We start from the raw sequence: 19,383 nt of genomic DNA on the forward strand, positions 1-19,383 counted from the left end.
TCATTCCCAGAGTTCACTTGCTCAAGTCATTCTCACGCAGTGCATCAGTTTTGCTTTCTCTTGCTGATTGCTTAACTCATGTTCCTTTCAAGTACAGGACAGGGATCGGGTTTAGTTTTCAGCATGCCTGCGTTTGCTCTTCTCTCAGTAAGGAATATGTGCTAACCTTCCTCTTCACTTGATTATTGTACTCCTTGGTGTCCTCTGCAATATGTGCTCCGTTCCGTGCACCCAGCGGTCTCATCTCATCTACGCTTCATCTGCTTTACCCTTCTTCCTCAACTTCCAATAGACTCTTGATACAGATCCTCTTGCGTGACACTGACTTTGGTCACTAGGATAACCCATCACCCCCTTGCTCCTCTAGATAATATTGATTCACAAGCTGTGAATTGTCTGCTTTCGGCCTTATATGTCTTCACAGTCGTTCTTGCTGACTGTATCTCGGCTTCAGAGCACCAATGCAGTTAGCAGCTGTGGCTTCTTCTGTTCAGCTGCTTTGCTCCTCAGAATTGTGCGGTGCTTGGAGCTTGTGGCAACATGCCTCTTTGTTCACCATCAAAAGCACCAGATGCATGATCCGAATGCCTCCGCATTCGCATTGTCAGCACTTTGCTTGTCCATCTCTGCTTTTTTCAAGAACCATGGCTCGGACTACAATGTGATCAACAGAGAAGACAGATTTATCCTGACGCCGACACTGCTTCATGAAAAGGGACAACCTGTCACTCATTGCTTGTCTTCAAATGGCAGTGGTGCTTTCCTGAGGATCTACGGTGCCAGCTTAAGCTCTGTGTATCTCCTCAACTGCCTGTTCCCAAGATACAGACTGCTATTGCTAAATATAAGTATTAGGCATCAAGCCCTGCAAGATTAGCATTGCTACCCATCATGTGTGAGGGTGCTTTCACCGCTGACCGTAGATGTAATCTCAGAGTGTGAGACGCAAAGGTTGTTTTATGTGCAAATCCAGAGCCACATTTTAATTATCATGAGAAAACGTTCCTTTCAGCAATCTCTTCTGGGAGACGTTCTCGAAATATTGATGTTTCCAAATTGTCACAGAAAATGAGATTTGCCTTTTAGGGCCACACAGAGGATTTTATGCAAAGACATACTCATAGCATAACATGTATCATGCCACTCTTGGGACACTGCAAAAGCAATCCGATTTGCAAAATCATGTTTCATTGATTTGCTTAGCATACTCATTCCCTTACCATACTTATTGCAGCCAGTATCTGTAGTAGTTGTGCTACAGGACACCTTTTGAGGAATCTGAAGTGTCTGCCCATATCATGAGATGTGTTTCCATTGGTTTAAGTCGGTTTTTTTTGTTGAGGTAACCATGTGGTAGTATTAGTAAAATTTCAAAACCGTCCTCGAGCAGAGGAGCTCAGTGCACAAGCTGACATTTCTCCCAGAAGTCCGCATGTTTTAGGTTTGCTATTGAATGGACTATATGCTTCTGCAATACCATGCTATATGTGGCTTTATGATCGTTTCTAACCTGCTCATCATTCTGCATTCTAATGCTACAAACATTGGCTAGTTACTCACATCTTGCAGATGAACAGCAACTAGCACGCCTTCCCTGCACATACCAAGTCCATACCAACTCTACACCTCCCCCACACAGCCTTCCGACATTCATTGCACTCCGGGCAGACCTTGTTTATAGCAAATCAAGCAAAAGACCTACATCTGAAGCCTCTTCGGGATGGATGCACATACCATCATAATGGATGAAAGGGCACTGACCTGCCACCAGGTATGGAGGAGCCAGGTGAGGGGCCTGAGCACTCCCCCAGCTGCAGTGAGTAGCAGGGCCAGCCCATACTTTGAGAGAAACCTAGATTCCCTTGGAGTGAGTACAACAGCCAGCGTATGACCGATGTGGCATGCAGGGCCGAGGCAGTTTGCTTCGGCAGCATTCCCTGGGCTATTGGGCATGCTGACTTGGACATTGCAGGATATTTTACAATGGGGGGTGCTCCTGCACATCTTTGCGGTAAAGAAAGAGGCATCTAACGGCCAAGCTGCAGGAAGCAGGACACAGGGAGACGTGTGAATGACCCCCCTCGCCCCCTCCCACCACCAACCCCAACTTCCTGCCAATGTGCAGGAGCAGGCCCGTCCTTCCAGAGAGTCAACGGGCTGGTGGTCTTGGCTGCATCTTAGTAATTAAACAAAAGTTGCGTGTCTGTATCTTTGTGCACATGTGAATGTGTGATATGTGAATGTGTGCATGTGTTCGTTTGTAATTGGATTACAGAGCGATTGTGAAGAATGTGGGATTGGGCAGGATGAGAGGGCATGCCGGTTTAGATGTGTACACTTCAGCATGCTAAAATATAGTGATACACGTAGCAGAGTGTCTTCTTAAAGTGGAGCTACAGCAATCACCAGCCTCCTCCATATCAGATGACATGTTTCTACTTATGGGGAAAGCATCATACCAGCAGCGCAGTGTGATTCCCAGTCAAAGAAATGAGGGGGAAAAGTGAAACATTAGTTACAGGATTTGTAATCATTTCTCAATATTGTGTTGCTTTTTTAAGAACTCGCACTGTGAATGATTTGCCGCAGTGATCTTCAATCACCCGAGTCTCAACTGTCAACTCCTGCACCACCCGACCATGCCTGTCTCCTATGGTCCCGTAAAGCTTTTAGAATACATCAACAATTCCAATACAGTCTTTTCTGGGCTAAAAAGGGAACTACCAGACTCAACCGATAGGATAAACCTAGACTGACTCACAGCCTAAGCCAACATTCAATTCAAGGGGCCACCCCCCATTTATAAATGCCGGAAGGGCCTCGTGCTTCTACACATTTACTTCAGGATAAACAACTACCACTCCAACTTGACTGTGCTGCCCTAATCTCACCCTGCTTCAAACCAGAAGTGCAGAAGAATAGAGACATGGTTGAATCCTAGTCATTGACTATAAATATAGAACAATCTTCACATACACATCAGTAAAGCTATGCACACACATGCATGTCGGTGCCTCACTAAAAAAACATGCTCTAATTCATACTGGCAAAATGGCTCGGGGAGTTACGTCTCACGCCAGAAATCTGAATTCAACCTGCAGAATGCAGGTTGGAATCCCAGCTGGGGGTGACCCAGTCATGCATCTTGACACATTAGATGGAGTAGCATTCATTTTATATCAGCACTGACATTCTTGGGCAAAGCCAACGCAACTGTATACTGACACAGTAGGTACTGGCCTTATTAGACAAAACCAGCACCAGAGTACTATTAAAGCACGAACATTGTCCTGATTGGAAAAAGCCAACACCAGTGACTTTTTACAGTGGCAGAACTGATATTATTGGACCAAATAACAGTAATTGTATTCTTACAATGGCAGTACTGGACTTATTAGACAAAACCAGCACCAGTGTACTCTGAGAGTAACAGTACTGGTCTATTCAACAAAGATGAACAATTGCAGCTCTCCACTTCTGTTAACAGGAGTGGAACACTGCTTTATACAATTGTACATGTATGGAATGCAGACATAAATCTGTTACACGTTGCCAAGAGGTCATATTTAATGTTTAGATGCATTCTTTAATGATAGTTTGATTACCCCCTTAACTCCCCCATAGTAGTTTTGATTAGGAGATATCCCGAAACATGTCACGACCGGGATATGTCAATGTAGAAAGTAAGAAGGACATTACAGTAAGCAAAATATGGATTAATTTAGGAGACTTGTTTAAGAATTAAACATATATTTTTAGAAGCATATTTTGAGATTGTTTTCAGTTAAATGAAATGGGGACACAGGCGCTTTATACATGTGCACCGAATGAATGATTTATTGGAAACATCCCAAACCTGCTGCCGGAGTTATTGGACAAAGCCAACTTACAGTGGCAGAGTTGACATTGTTGGGCAAAGCTAACTGAAGTGTATTCGTACAGTAGATGTACCGACCGCATTGGACGAAAACAATATGAGTGTATTCTTACAGTGGCAATGCTGGCATATATTATGGGCACATGCATCCTGTAAATGATTCTGTGTACAGTTAGCACCTGGACATCTAATGGATTTTCACGCGTTACCCTATAGAAGGAATTGCACATTGTATGGCTTTTAACGACATTTTCATAAAAAGCTTAAGGGAAAATGCACCATTTAAAAATGCCATTTACATTTTTTCTTGGGGTTGAACCCCCTCCAACCTGTTGGTTGGAATGTGCTCCCCCCTCACTAGCCTTGGTACACTCCTACGAATTACTGTGAAAGAATGACACGCCTCCATCGAAACAATCACCAGCTGCGACAACACACCTCGAAACACACAAGAACAGAGTCTGATTCTTTCCGATTGTCAGGCAGCAACACATCAAAGCAAGCTTGCAGTGCTCCCTCTGTACCTATTACCCAAATCATTTTCCTGCAGGTTTGAAAGTGCTGTCAGAGCATCCTGTATATAGTACAAAAAACAAATACAAATTACAGAAGCATGTTAACCATTAAAAAAAATAACATTCCGAACTGCCCTCAAGATCAATTGGCAAGTATTTTTTAGATAGGAGTAAGGTCCCTGTAAAGCCAGGCCTTATGACATAATTGGGAAACGGCTTTGCTGCATAGTGAAAATGAAGTGGGCTGCTTTAAGCTCAATTTGCGCAATTTGCACAGATATTAACAGTGTGCACTTGTTTGTGCTAAGTTCAACAATAGTGAAGTGTTGCAGTTTCTTTTTACAGCAGTCTGCTTATCTAATAAAAAAATAGTTCATAGGCGCCCCTCTGCGAGAACGAACACGGCCCATGGACCTGTTCTATCGAAAGGTACCCACTCGAGAGTCTGCAGCCACACTTTAGCTCACTGTAACTTTCACCGATGGGAAATATCCATTTGCATATCAGTCTTTGTCCCGCCCAAATGGGCAGTCCAGCACCAAAATGCTATGGCAATTCCCTTCTGAACAAAAGTACCAACAGCAACCCCATACACGCGTTTCAGCCTTGTTGGGCCTCATCAGTGAGGTGGAGCTGTGCCTCTCTGAGCACAGTGAGCAAGGGTCCACGTCTGTATGACCCTAGGAAACAGGGTGACTAAACCGAAGTCCCTCAAAATAATAGTCCATAGTGCTAAATTTGCCAATAGTGAAGTGTTGCAGTTTCTTTTTACAGCAGTCTGCTTATCTAATAAAAAAATAGTCCACAGGCGCCCGCCCCTCTGTGAAAACGAACACGGCCCATTGACCTGTTCTATGGGAAGGTACCCACTCGAGAGTCCACAGCCACACATTAGCTCACTGTACCTTTCACAGATGGGAAATAACATTTGCATATCAGTCTTTGTCCCACCCACATGGGCAGTCCAGCACTGAAATGCTTATCTAATCAGTCTGCATGTTAATATGCATGGGAAATGATGTGAGCTTACTGAAATGTTATAGAACAACATATCCTGAGGTTTACTGCACAGACAGGCTTTGAGGGGCCAATGGGAACATAATTCAGCATTTCCAAGACATATTTGTTACAAAAACCAACACATACTAACAGAAAAGTATTTGATATAATGGCTTTAAGTAATTGCACTGATATGACATGATACGATATGATATATTTATAACGCGCCTATACACAAGTGTTTCATTTCCTAGTTGGCAGACATCCTATCTAAGAAAACAATCGCCACACTTGCCATTAAAACTTTGGCATTCTCAGAGAGAGCACATGCATTTAATGAGTTTAAAAACTGAATTAATCTGTAACCAACATGAAGTTCATCCAGGGCAACGCGGATGCTCATTTGCAGGTTACTTTGGCAATGTACACTGCTGCTATTGGCCATTCTGTACCTGAGCTCTGGAAGCACACTGTAGTTTCAAATTTGTTAAGCGTATTGAACAATCTGTGGGTCTAAATATTCACTTTCCAAAATGCTAAGAAAATGAAAAATATGGTTGAAGAATAAGGAATGCAGAACAAGGGCCACAAGATGGATGCTATTGCAGTAATCAATGGATGCACAATTGTGAAATTGCGTTCAAATGTTATGTTTTAGTTTCCTCACTGACATTTCACCTGTTCAGTGCTTACCTGACATGGCAACTCAGGTTAAAAGCTTCGTAAATAGGTTGCGACAGAATTAAATTAATATCCACCAGGGCTCCAAATAACATTTTAAAGTATAAGTAAATAAGTAGTTCTCAATGCCGACAGGTTTATTTTAAATTTCAAAAACATAATTATCTTTCGTTGTAGCACATACTTTCTTTGTGCCCAGATCATAAAGGCACTGATTAGATCAGATAACAATACAAGAGCTCAAGAGCTAGTTTGTTTCACCTGCGCAGATGTTACCGCCAGTCTTGACCCAACAACAAAGTAGTGCAGGCGGAGACGGGGGGCTTTCACATGCTGATCTGTTAGTGCTGGTTTTGATCTTGTTTTGATTGATTATTTGCTTTATTTTAGACAGGTATGCTGGTAACTGTGAGGGGGTGGTCTCAGGGCTTGTGTTCCTCTTACCTTTTTCTCCACATGAACACTTCCCGCTGTTAGTGGAGGCTCCGCCCCAGGAGTTCACTTTCTGCCCATCTCTTGATACCCACCATCCCCACTGATCCTTCAGAAATCGGATATGTCGGCATTCCAGCTAAAAGAAGGAAAAATTATAATCTGTGTTTAAAACTATCATCTTTACACACTGATGGCCAATCAGCAGATTACTTAAGAGAAGAAACTGAACACTGTACACATTTTGTTGATGTAATACTGTAGCTTTTGTCGATCAAGGTAAAATGCAAAACTGACCAGGGCACCAAGGTAAAAGTAAAAATATGTGGTATTTTGTATTATTAATGTGTTAATGAGCTTACATAAACGTTCACACCCATTATTATACAATACAACATAACAATCATACAAATTTGACATTCATATTAATTTTACAATGAAAGATTACTTACCAAACAAAATCTATCAATGCAAAATTTCAAATATGATGGCCTATGTTCATTTCAAATCACAATTTACGAATTCCATCAACACAGATATAAAAACATCACTTTTGCCGCAAACATGTTATGAGTTACAAAGCAATAACATGCAAAATGACCAGTATTCCTATAGAAAAATTAAAAAGAATTCAGACCCCTTATGAATCTTATAGGGCATTTTTGCCATACGCTCCCACAAGAGGCGACAAATAATTTCTAAGAGCCATCATAAGGGATACTTGTCCCATAATACAATGGCTGCAAAAATAGAGTGGAAGGAATCTGAATTATGTACAATTTCATTAAAGTCATCAATTTTATGATCTCTCAGGTCCTCACGATATAAAAGCCAATCCTTGAGGTTTTCCATTAAAACCTTTTGGTCATAGAGCCTACAAATTTTCTGAGAACAAGTCCAGTTATCTCAATAGTTTACCACAAGTTATATTGAAATCTCATATGCAAACCTCTTCATATTCTGTCGGGAAAGAGAATAATGTACAACATGCTAGTAACATATTTCGGTAGAAATTGTAGGAATTCATATGATAACTTATTAGATCTCATTTGCAGCATATATTAATTCCAATCCCGTAATGCTGCTTTCCTTTTAATATCTTTCAGCAACAAGGTTAAATCCTCTCTCCGCCTCGTCCTCCCCGGACTGTCTTACTCCAATCCATTCTTAAACCAATCACTCTCAATAATGGTAACAAACTATCCTGTTTAGCAAATTGAATTCTCAGAAATAGGGAAACTTGGGGAATTTTAAACACTGTCATTAAAGAAATCATGCTCCATTCCAGCTTAACGCATTTCAAGGGACAACACTAGGGAAAGCATAAGGTTTTTCTTCAATAACTAGCTTCTAGCGATAGGAGCTATACAGGGGTCTATCCAAGTTAAGCATCTAGGCCATAAAGGGTCATAAAAATGATGTTTTTTTAGTAAGCTAATATTGCTTGGCTAAACCCCCCTTTTTCCTTTGAAAGCCATGCAAAGCAAGGTTCACTTTTAAGAGCTTATTTACCTCACAATTGTAAGTCTCAGTGAGACTTTGTTAAAAACCTCTACCGCCATGCTTCCAAATTGCCATTTAAAATTGTCACTTTTTTCTTACTTCTAAAAATCATGATTTGTTTTTATATTACTAAGCAGTTTGTTCACAACAGAATATCTTACAAGTGCATCAATACTACTTTGAAAGCTTATTTGAGTCTCTTCCAAAATCATCCAATTAACGACACAACAAAACCATTGCATCTTTTGCGACACTAGTGGGCTTTTTTTTAAAGATTCATTCAGGTAAGACACATACAAATTGAAAAACAGTGGTGTGAGAATGCACCCCTGTTTTACTCGACAAACACTCTTGATCTAGTTAGAGCAAAGACCCTCTTGATTTGTTCTGACCCTTACCCTTTGTGCTTTTATGTAGCATTGTGATAGCCTGAATCAAACTCATAAATCAAATTCATGTCAATTCCATGATTCATAAGCTTGCTCCAAAGTAGATGCCCATCTACTCCGTCAAATGTCGCTTTAAAGTCGACAAAAATCACAAAAACATTGAAGGCTGGTCCTTTAGGGATGCTTGCAAAGAAACTTGTTTCAAAGCAATTACATTGTCAAATGTCGGCTCACCTTTCATAAATCATGAATGCTGGGGAGAAAATAATCTTTTTTCCTCAACCCAGGTATTTAATTCCTTAATTACGGCTGAAGCAAACATGTTGTTACAAGCATCTAAAAGGCCTATTAGCCGGTAAATTGCAAGATTTTCACAGCAACCTTTTTTAAATATAGGGACCAGTATACTCTTCTGCCAAAACTCTGGTCCATGTCTAAATAATTTGTAAACATCAAAAAGGCAAAAGGTGCATCCAAAATTGGGATGATGTTTTAATATGAGAATCTTTAGGACATCCGAGTCCCAGGGTCTAAAGGCATAGCTCGCTGTCGGAGATGTTCTAAAATCTGTTTAGGGTTACACTGAGATATCCGGTTGGTACAATTCACTGTATGCTTTGAATGCTGTAGAGGGGGTGGTGCCCCACTACGTTCTCTTAACATTTCCCATGTTAAGGTGTCTATTGGGTTTATTTGGGCCAGGTAGGAATACCCTTCCTTGTTATTTACAAGAGCCCAGAATATCCACGTCTTTGTGTGTTAAACATTTACCATCTTTTGAGTTTTCAGAGATTTTAATTTTGTAATAATTTTTCAGCCAGTTGTTATCAAACTGTAGTGTCTTCTTTCTGATTTGTTTGTTTTTTAAGGTTCCATCTCATTACCCCGATGATGATTGAGCTCCTAATTCTGTACTGCATCTGCTTTTTGCTTTTGCAATCAGGAGGTAATATTTCTGCCTAAAACATGAATTGAGCAGTGATTTCTTTTTTTTTACACATATTCCCAAGAAAGTCGACCACACCCATCTGGAGAATTTCAATGCATTATCTATTCATACCTAGAATTGCAATGGAGAGCCCATTTGATCAACTAATCAATTAATATATCAACTTACATCATTCTCAGATCATCTAATACGGTTAACACTTTCATTTATCTAGGTGTTATTGAAATGTCTCAAAGGGAGCCCTTTATAAATTTCCAATTTACAGACTAAAGAAACTGCATAATGATCAGTATGACCATTTGGTTTAATGAAATCATATAATCCACAAAATCGACAACTATTTATAATAAAGAATCTAATGTGGATCTGCAATTGTTACTGTGCCATGTAAGCTCACCTGGAATGTTCCCTTGGCAATACCATTAACCATCACCGTTAACAATTACCTCAGATCTATTGGGTCCAATATCTACCACATTTATTAAACTTAAGTGTTTTCAGCGTGCTAAGAGGAATATCATCAGCCTACAAGATTTCTTATACCCTGGTATCCCTTAATGTGGTCGACATTTGGCATTGAAATCACCCCCTAATAAGATAGGTGTAATGTCACACACGCAGTGGCAACTAGAGTCTCTGCCATTCAGGCCGTAGCAAGAGCTGCACCAGTACCTATACAGGTGATCACCCCGGTTCCCGTGCCATTAGCACCCCCAGCGCCTTAGTGTAAAGCGCTCTATAAATAAATAAATCAATACATCAATTTTAATGGGAACCCCTGGAGTATGCTCAATTTCGAGAACCAGTGTGAACTACACTCTGCCGTACTCTGCACCACCTACTGATGGAATATATGTCTACCAGGGTGGGGTCCCCAAGTGGGGGTTGAGGGCTTGTGTCTATTGTGGTTCCTGTGTGCTTATTATGGAATTCCCAACTTTGGCCATGTCCACCCCCTCTTCCTTGTGATGGTCAGAACTGAAAAACAAAAGTACACTTACTCGTGTTGTTCCAAGCGCTCCCTCCTACACCCCACCCCCCGGTAACGCTCAGTACCTCTATGAATGCGCTGGCTGGTGTGGTGAGTCAGAAGAAGGAGGCAGAGACTTGGAGGACATTGTGAATTTGGTTTATTCAAATAATAACAATAATAATATCCAACTTTCCCTATAAATAACTAAAGGTGCTTGTCAGGAAGACCGAAGTGAAAAGTGTCCTCCGTTCAAAAACTACTCCTAGTTGACCCTACCACTATGTTAAATAACTTAATTTAGATTGGGAGAATATCTCACCCGTTTTAATATTCTGGTATGTCAAGGTCTCTGGTCACTAAATGGTTCTGTTCTTGGAGGTAGCTTTAAATAGTCTCTTTCCACCTTTTTGGCCAGATCTTGGAGTTCCTTTACAATGTACTTGAGCTTGGTCTCCGATCTGCTGTGAGTATTCCACAAGAGTTGGTCCCTTTCCTTATTATCCTTTGATTTGGTGTAAATATTTAACTCTAGTGATTCTAGACTGCTGTTTGATGTCTCTACCCCCCCCCACCCACCCCCACCTGCCTTCCTGGGGTTGTATCCCATTCTGAATACTTGCTTTCTCAGGCTTATTTGTAATACTTGGGACCATTCTGCCCCCTTTCCATTTTAAGGTTTCTATCTGTAATGCCTCGTATATTTCACTGGTTTAAGGTTTTCTTCATGCCCACTCCTCAATAACGTCTTGTTGGGCCTTATTTGCTATCCTTCTGATTACTTTAATTCAGTTCGACTTTAATGGCTGTGATTTTTGTACTACATCAATTTCACTTGGACGAGTTTCTCTTGTTCGATATGGATGCTCTTACGCCCTCCCGGTATCCCTGTTCTTCCTGCTACCTCTGCGTTTGGAGGGGGATGCTTTCAGGCACAGCTTTTGCACAGGTTCTCTTTTTCGTCTCGGTCTCTCGTGCGTCTCCTCCTTGTCAGTATCTTACACTCTATCTTCTTTCCCGTGTCGACCACATATGACTGCGGGTCGCAGGCCACCGCTTCGACTCCTTTGCTGGGTCGTTTCAGCATTGTTTGACGGGTGGTCTGCCCACCACAGAATCGTTGTGGTCACGCCACCACTGGTCTGTTTCATTTCTAATCTGGTTCCCGCTTCTTGGGAACGCCGGACCGCTTCACTACGCTGCTCAGGACTCCTTCAAAAGTCGTTGGCTCCGTGGCTCACTCTGGTTCCTCCTCCTCCAGGCATAACCATGTCAGGGGGTTTCCCCTGCTTACACTCTTCTCTCTCTGCTCACACTGTGCCTTGGCTCAGCATGCTCTTTCCTTTCCCAGCCTACTTGTCTCCATTATGTGTGTCTCTTCTCTTAAAGAGGCAGACCCTTCTTGGCAATACTGGGTTATTTCAGTTTTACATTCAGCCAAGTCTCTGGCCTTTGCAATATTCTTCATATCTGCCACAATGGTGTAGGGCTTAGGGAATTCTTTACAGGAATGGGAGTCCTTGTCCCCTAAGGGGAAGTATCTCCAAGGGAGGTCCTATTTGCCCAGTTTCCTAAGGAAAGTCTTGCACAGCTAGCTCACATCCCTAGCCGCAAAGGCGGAGGTTCCCCCTTGGGGATAAGGGACGGATATATGCGATTCATCACACTGGTCAGAGCAGCTTGACCCTCACGTCTTCCAGCCTTGCCCCGCAACGACTGGAGTTATTGTCACTCTGCAGTCCTGTGAGTCACAATATTGTTGGTGGTGATTATGTCACCCCACTATCATAGGTAGTTTTCTGTTGAAGCAAGCCCTTGTAATGTCTCTTGCTTTCGAGTATGATTTTTTACTATGTGTAATTCTTCCTGGCAGGTAACAGTGTCTAATAATGTCTTTCCCTTGTGTCTTGCAGATTTCCTGGCTGGCTCTCCTGCCTTTTCCCTGATACTGACAAACACGCAGGGAATAATTTTCCCCTTTTTCCAGAGGAAGAGTTCCGCAGTGTAGTCACTGGGTGCACTGATCGTGTCCTTTTCGCCTTTTTCCTTGCAGATGCAGTCTGACTTGGTCGCAGAACAGGAGCAGGTACTTTAAACAGCAAGTCTAATCTTCCTGATATATGCTTCCTTCTGCAGTTTTCTCTGATCTTCCTCTTCTTCTATCCTCTTCTGTATTCTCCGTTAGAGTTCTTCTTTGCTTCTTGCTCCTTTTCCTCAGATAACAGAAGTAGCAGGAGATGCAATGTGTCCAGGCTGGCTTTCTGGAACGTCCAGCAGGTGCTGCCGGGGTGCGTGGCCTTCAATAGCATGTGCTCCCTGATCCTGCAAGAAGCTGCAGTCTTGCAGGATTTCGTCATCAGATGTTTCGAGCCAAATGGAGCGCTCTGTTGGCCCTGTGGACTACCTGACCTTCCTTTCGACCAATTGCCACACCTTACTTGCCAATGTTCTGTGCCCGGGCCCTGAAGCTATGGCATTGGCAGCGAGTCTACTCCTGAGGGCCCCCATGACAATAGGGAGCTTGGGAAATATCAATATGTGAGGAAATGTTTAAAATCTATAGTAGTGTTACTGCCACCAGGGTTATAAAGATTGATAACAATAATTTCTTCGAGAAGGGTATTATAAAGCACTCTGGTAACGAAGTGTAATGCTAACGCATGGTCATACTTGGGACCTCCCTTCAACTCCCACAAATCATTAGCCTTTTTACAAGCTATTAGCAAGCACCCTTTAGGATGACCTCTCATTCCCTTTGTCGCAGAAACAATAATGTAAGTAAATAATTCCAACATTGGTTCTGTATGTAACCAAGTTTTACGTAATCCAGTTATGTCATGTTCCTTTAAAATGTCTATAGAAGGGCGGTCTGCTAAAAAATGGCAAAACCCCCTTGTGTTTCAGAACAGCATCTTCAGTCACTTTACTTTTATTGCGAGGGACTATGCATCTGGTTTGCATTTTACACAGCTGGTAATAAATATCAATCAACCTCCTATTAGACATCCTATTATGTCATCAAATGTTTAAATACTCTCCTTATCCCAAACCCAGGCTCATTACAATAAATTATTTTCTTTTCTCTGGGGCCCTCTTCACCAAGCCACCCCTAGCATTAAAACTGTGGCAAATACTTCTGTAAGACAGAGGTGGGTACCTGGGGATTGTTTCGTATATTTGTTACTTCGAGTAGTTGAGCTTTCTGTATTTGTAAGGCCTGTTGGAAGGCTAACCTGTCAGCTTGAGCTTGTTGTGATTGCATTTGTAGGGCTTGTTGTAATAGTTGCTGACCCTCGCTCAGTGTCTTAATAAGGTCCTCCATGGCGTTCTCAGAATCCCACTTCTGACACCAAACTGTGGCAACCTAATGGTTAGATTGTACGAAATAACAAGAATTATGAGACTTCAGCCGAAAGTAGTTTTCTTTGGACTGAAAGAGAGCCCAATTCTTTATTAACCAAATTCTTTTGTTTTCAGGAAAACCAGAAAAAGGATACTTCTTCCGCAATGTTCTGCCAATCTTCAAGGAGAGGGTCGTCTTGTCTGGCTGGCAAGGAATTGAAAAGGTAAGTTCTATCTGAAAGTCTGTTCGAGGTCTTATTTGTTTATCTTTGTCTTTACTTCTGTCTTTGCCTCTCTTCTTTTTTCCCTTTTCCTATTGCTTTGCTTTTTCTCTGTCTCTTCGGATTGACGTTTTCACTTTGGCTCTTTGGTTTCCATTCATAAAGGATCTTCCCCTCTTCTCTTCTGTTTACCTTGTGACTGGGCTGATAAAGTTCAATTGTCTCTATGTTCCTTTTTTTTTTACTTCTAGCAATGTACAGTTTTTTTCTTTCACTAAGGTTGCAACGAGCCTGCTGGCTTTTCTGTTTCTCAATTGTCGCGGCTGGCTTCCTTTTCAATTTAAAAGTTCCTTCAGCACGTCACCATATATTCTAAAGTTCTCTTTCTTTTCACTATTCACTTGTGTGGAGGTTATGCTTGTTTTATTTTGTAAATGTTCATTTACGTTACACTTTTCAGAGTAATGTGGCCTTTCCTATTTCGTTTGGCTTCTCACATAGTCAAGCCCTCATTTCTTTTGTTGCACATACTTGTGTATAGTTCGTGTGGCCTGACTCTTCTTTATGGATTTCTCTTCGCCCTTTCACTTCTCATCCCTCTTATGGGTTAATCAAACGATCCTCTCGCTTTGTCAGCCTCTTACCAGTTCATAGTTCTTGACTCCTCCCCTCGTTACGGAGCGTTACCTGCGGGCTGAGTCTTCTGTTTTCCCCTCCCTCGGCGAACGAATGATGGTTCTCGTCCCCGCCTCTTCCGGACTTCAAACCTCGGCTCCGGAGTCTGCAAATCACCTTTTCTTCCAGTTCTGAAGAACGTCTCCCTCCTCCTCTCACTCCGTTGGTCAGGAGCAGGTCGTTGCGGTCCGCGCCTCCTCACGACACGATACGCGGCAGTATTTCTTTATATAACTCTTCCTGGTAATACTCTGCGTTCCGCTCCGGCGTTGAACAATATATAACTCAATTTAACTTTTATAACTTAACTATGCGCAACGGCGCGATGGGACTCTCCCAATCTTGTTATTTCATCAGCTGCTTCCTCAATATGCCCAGCTGAGACCGTTGGGCTCAACCTCCTCCTCGTCACCCACCGTTTCCTAGGGAACGAAAAACACAGGGTTTTAGAGGAAAGGTCCTACATGGCTCATTTCCTGGTTCAGTATCTCCATCTCAGGAGGGCTTTAGAGTCCCAGTTTGTACAGAAAAGTAAAGCAGACCCTAGGACTAAGACATACACATTGTCACAGGGCCCTCTTCACCAAGCCACCCCTAGCATTAAACAAATTACAATTTCGCATTTGACCCTTGGCAATGGGACTACTGACTTGGCAAACTTCCCGGAAACCTTTGGGTTGCAAACCATAACCCATTCTTGCATCTCTTTGTTGAGTAAGATCATTAGAGCGGATCTCTCAGAGTTAAAATGTACATTAGAGTCTCTAGGGTGCAGGATTATATCATCTCCAGTGCGCTGCTACTGCTACTACTGTTTTTGTGATCACAGACACAATGCTGCATTTCACAGCATTGGAAATTCCTACTGTAAATTCAGAACTGTAACAATTATTAAAACATGTGGATGCTTATGAGCAATAATGTCAGGGAATTAAATCCCTACATGTACTCATTTTGTTGTAAAGACATTTTTGTTCGATTTCAAAAAAGAAAAAACAAGAAAAAAAGAAAAATTAATCGAATTTAAACTGTTATGCTTCTCTTATCAACTTTTAGTCCAAATAGCTTCAATACATAAGTTGTGTCCTCATTTTAAATAATTTTTATTTTGTCACCAGTTCCTTTCTATATATTTTTTATCAGTTCTATATTTATCAATTCTGTAGCCAATTCATTTCCATGTATGACATGCATTACTTACCGTAATAGCATTTCTGATGATTGTATCTGCTTAGATTCACAGGCAGTGCATATAAGTCCGACATCTAGTGGTAACCGCAGAGTATTGCATCTGGTCTTTCGAGGATCAAAAGGGGACGTCGACATGGGCGTGCCTGTAACACTATCCCTAACGGGATGTGTAGTGTACCCAAAATCCCTCACGCATAGAGGTCCCTCCGATTGTAGTTTTCCTGCCATGAGGGAGCCGTAGGACTATTGTGAGCGAGTACAGAAAATGGAGAGTAGTAGTAAGATGTCCATGTTCCTTCCATCCGAGCAGGGAGGAAGGGTGGGCGCATGTGAATCTAAGCAGATACAATCATCAGAAATGCTATTACGGTAAGTAATGCATGTCTTCTGATGCTTTTTAATCTGCTTAGAATCACATGCTGTGCATAGACTAGCAAGCGGTAGTTGGAGGTGGGATGTGAGAAGGAACAGTAGTGAAAAGATGTCTTATTACTGCTTGTCCCACCTGACAATCAGACCTAGAGTGAGCATCTAGGCAATAGTGTTTTGTAAAGGTGTGTACAGAACTCCAGGTTGCTGCTTTGCAAATGGACCCAAGTGGAACATTTGCAATGAATGCTATGGAAGCCCCAGTGCCCTGAGTAGAGTGTGCTCTAGGCTTGAAGGGCAGATCGCTCTTGGCAAAAGTGTAGCAGAGTGTGATGCAATTGACAATCCACTTTGAGATGGCTGATTTAGAGACAGGATCCCCTTCTATACTAGCTGCCACTGAGACGAAAAACTGGTTTGGCTTCCTTAGTGGTTTAGTTCTTTCCAGGTAGTACATGACTACCCTGTGCACATCTAGTGTGTGTAGGCTTCTTTCGCCACGTTAGTGAGGTTCTGGAAGAAAGTTGGCAGTTCTATAGATTGGTTCACATGGAACTTAGAAATAAATCTGGGCGCAAACCGAGAGTGAGTGCGTATAACCACCTTATCTCTGTGAATTGTAACAAAAGAGTTAGAATTGAAAGGGCCTGTAGTTCACTGACTCTCCTTATTGAAATGGCTGCCACTAGGAAGGCGGTTTTGTAAGTATGTGTTTTGAGACTTGCCTTAGGCATAGGCTCAAAAGGAGACCCCTTAAGTTTGGTTAATACCACATTTAGGTCCCATACGGGAGCCGGGTTAGAAATGGGGGGATTAATTCTCTTAACCTCTTCCATGAAAGCCTTGATAACTGGGATCTTCCACCACAACACCTTCTGTTGGGACGTAGTGTAGGGTGAGAGTGCGGCTAAGTGAACCTTCAGGGAATTAAAAAACAGGCCTGAGTCTAGTAAGTGAGTCAGGTACAACACAATATGAGTAGGGGAGCAGTAAATGGGAATGATGCCCTTGGAATTGCACCAGATGACAAAGTGTTTCCATTTATTGGAGTAGCAAGGTCTGGTGTTAGGCTTTCTTGCTTCTCTAAGTATGTCCATGCATCTCTGAGGGGTATGCAGTAATAAAATTGCAGCAACAAAGTTGTCTGTACATAAAATTGCTGAAATAATGCTGTGGTTTGACCCGGTAAAGGTGTACCCCATTATACCATTTAAGGGAAGAGGGGGTTTCAGGGGTGTGGCCCGCTCTCCTTAAATGGTATAATAGGTCCGGCGGTTGTAGGTGTGTCACCCGCATCCATTACATGGATTGCAGCGGCAAAACCGCAGCCTTTTTGCTGCAATGTTTTGTGTAAACAGCAATTTCTTCCGCGATTTTAACACATGGAACCCTCTGAGGAAGTTTGAGGTGCCCGTCTATGACTTCAGGAGCCAGGCTGCTAAGTTCAGAGTTTGCGGGCATGGATGAAGTGTTTCCCCCTTGTCCCGAGATAACATTTTGAATGGGCAAGGCAGTTTCATCGGAGGAGAGAGAGAGATATATCCATCAGATGGGAGAACCAGGGTTGGCGGGCCCACATCGGGGCCACCAATATCATGGGGACTGGTTCCTGGTGCATCTTGTGCACGATCTTGTTGAGTAGGGAAGTCGGGGGGAAAAACGTAAACAAATCTCCCTGACCATGTTATCCAGAGACCGTTGCTCTTGGATCAGTTCTGAGGGTACCTGGAGGCGTACTCTTGGCGTTGTGCAAGTCAATCTCTGGGAACCCCCCTTTCTGCGAAGACGTTGGAGAAGATGTCTTCGTGTAGTCGCCATTCGTACTCTAAGGGCAGTGGGAAGTCCCTGCTGAGCATGTCCGCTAGAAGATTGAGTTCCCCTAGAACATGCTGAGACAGCAGGAAGATCTTGTGTTCGAGAGCCCATTTCCGAATGATCTGGGAGAGTTTGGATAGCCCTGGAGAGTGAGTGCCCCCTTGCTTGTTCAGGTAGTACATGGCCATGGTGCTGTCCGTGAGGATCAGGACCGTCTTCCCCTGCAACTGTATCTGAAAGGCCTTCAGTGCTTTGAACACTGCTAACAGCTTCAACAGGTTTATGTGGTTGGACGCTACCGCTGGAGACCAAACGCTGTGCGCCGTATGCTGAAAAAGGTGAGCCCCACCCCCCCTGTGAGAGATGCGTCTGTCGTGAGAGTGGCTTCTACTGCAGGGGTTGTGAAATGTTTCCCCTTTAAGAGGTTTTCCCTCAACCACCACTGCAGAGAGAGAACGAGGGCTGCCGAGACAACCACTAGATCGTCCCAGTGTCCGCTGGCCTGACACCACTGGCTGTTGAGCCGGCTGTATACTAATTGACTTTTTCACAATTGACCTCGGGAGAATTGACCTAATTTAGAAGGTCAATTAGGACATATATGCGGGGGAAACCCCCCGTAACCCGTCACCCAATCCAAAACCCCCTGTAACCCTTCACCCAATGCCCTTATATTATTTATAATCCAAAACCAACCCAATACATATATGAAATAACTACAATAATATAAAGGTCAATTGTGCAGAAGGTCAACTTGGACCACTATAATTAGGTCAATTGTGCAAAAGGTCAATTGTAAAGGTCAATTTGGGTAATATCGTTGAGCCATGTGCGTGAGGATCCAAGTAAATGCAGGACGCCATCATTCCTAACAGTCGCATGGCCTTACCTACCGTGAAAACTCGACTGGCTACATACTGAGGGATCTGAAACAGCATGTTTCGGACCCTCTTGTTGGAGGGAAAGACGAGGCCGTCTTCTATCCAAATTAGAGCCCCCACAAACTGCTTGACTTGGCTGGGGTCTAGGCTGGACTTCTTCTCGTTTACGGAGAATCCTAGACTGAATAAGAGGTCCATCGTCTTTTGGGTATTCAACAGGCATGTTCCGTAGGAATCCCGTGCTATGAGCTAGTCGTCGAGGTTAGGATAAACTGGGCTGGATTGCCTGCGCAGGTGTGCTGCTGTCACTGCCAGTACCTTTGTAAACACTGTTGGGGCTGAGGCAATGCCAAAGGGAAGGACCTTGAATTGGTAGTCCTTGTCCTCTATCATGAACCTCAGATATTTCCTCTGTGCCGGCAACATTGAAATATGAAAGTATGCATCTTTCATGTCCAATGTTGCAATGTAATCCCCCTGTGTCAGCAGAGGAATTACCTCTTGCAGTGTTATCATACGAAACTCCTGAGATTTGACAAATTTGTTCGCTGGGCGCAAGTCTAGCACAGGGCGC

General features: G+C 42.8%; 1 protein-coding gene across 2 annotated transcripts in view; it reads right to left on the bottom strand.

Moving 5' to 3' along the window:
* LOC138497215 (uncharacterized) overlaps positions 1–19,383 on the bottom strand; it is a 1,137,079-nt gene that overhangs the window by 467,357 nt on the left and 650,339 nt on the right. For both annotated transcript variants that reach the window (XM_069620541.1, XM_069620540.1), the window contains exon 9: positions 6,517–6,643. In XM_069620541.1, the coding sequence (XP_069476642.1) occupies positions 6,517–6,643 (127 nt within the window). The remainder of the gene's footprint in view (positions 1–6,516; positions 6,644–19,383) is intronic.

Source organism: Ambystoma mexicanum, chromosome 5q (genome assembly GCF_040938575.1).
Source record: "Ambystoma mexicanum isolate Mex_15411 chromosome 5q, UKY_AmexF1_1, whole genome shotgun sequence".
NCBI lineage: Eukaryota > Metazoa > Chordata > Amphibia > Caudata > Ambystomatidae > Ambystoma > Ambystoma mexicanum.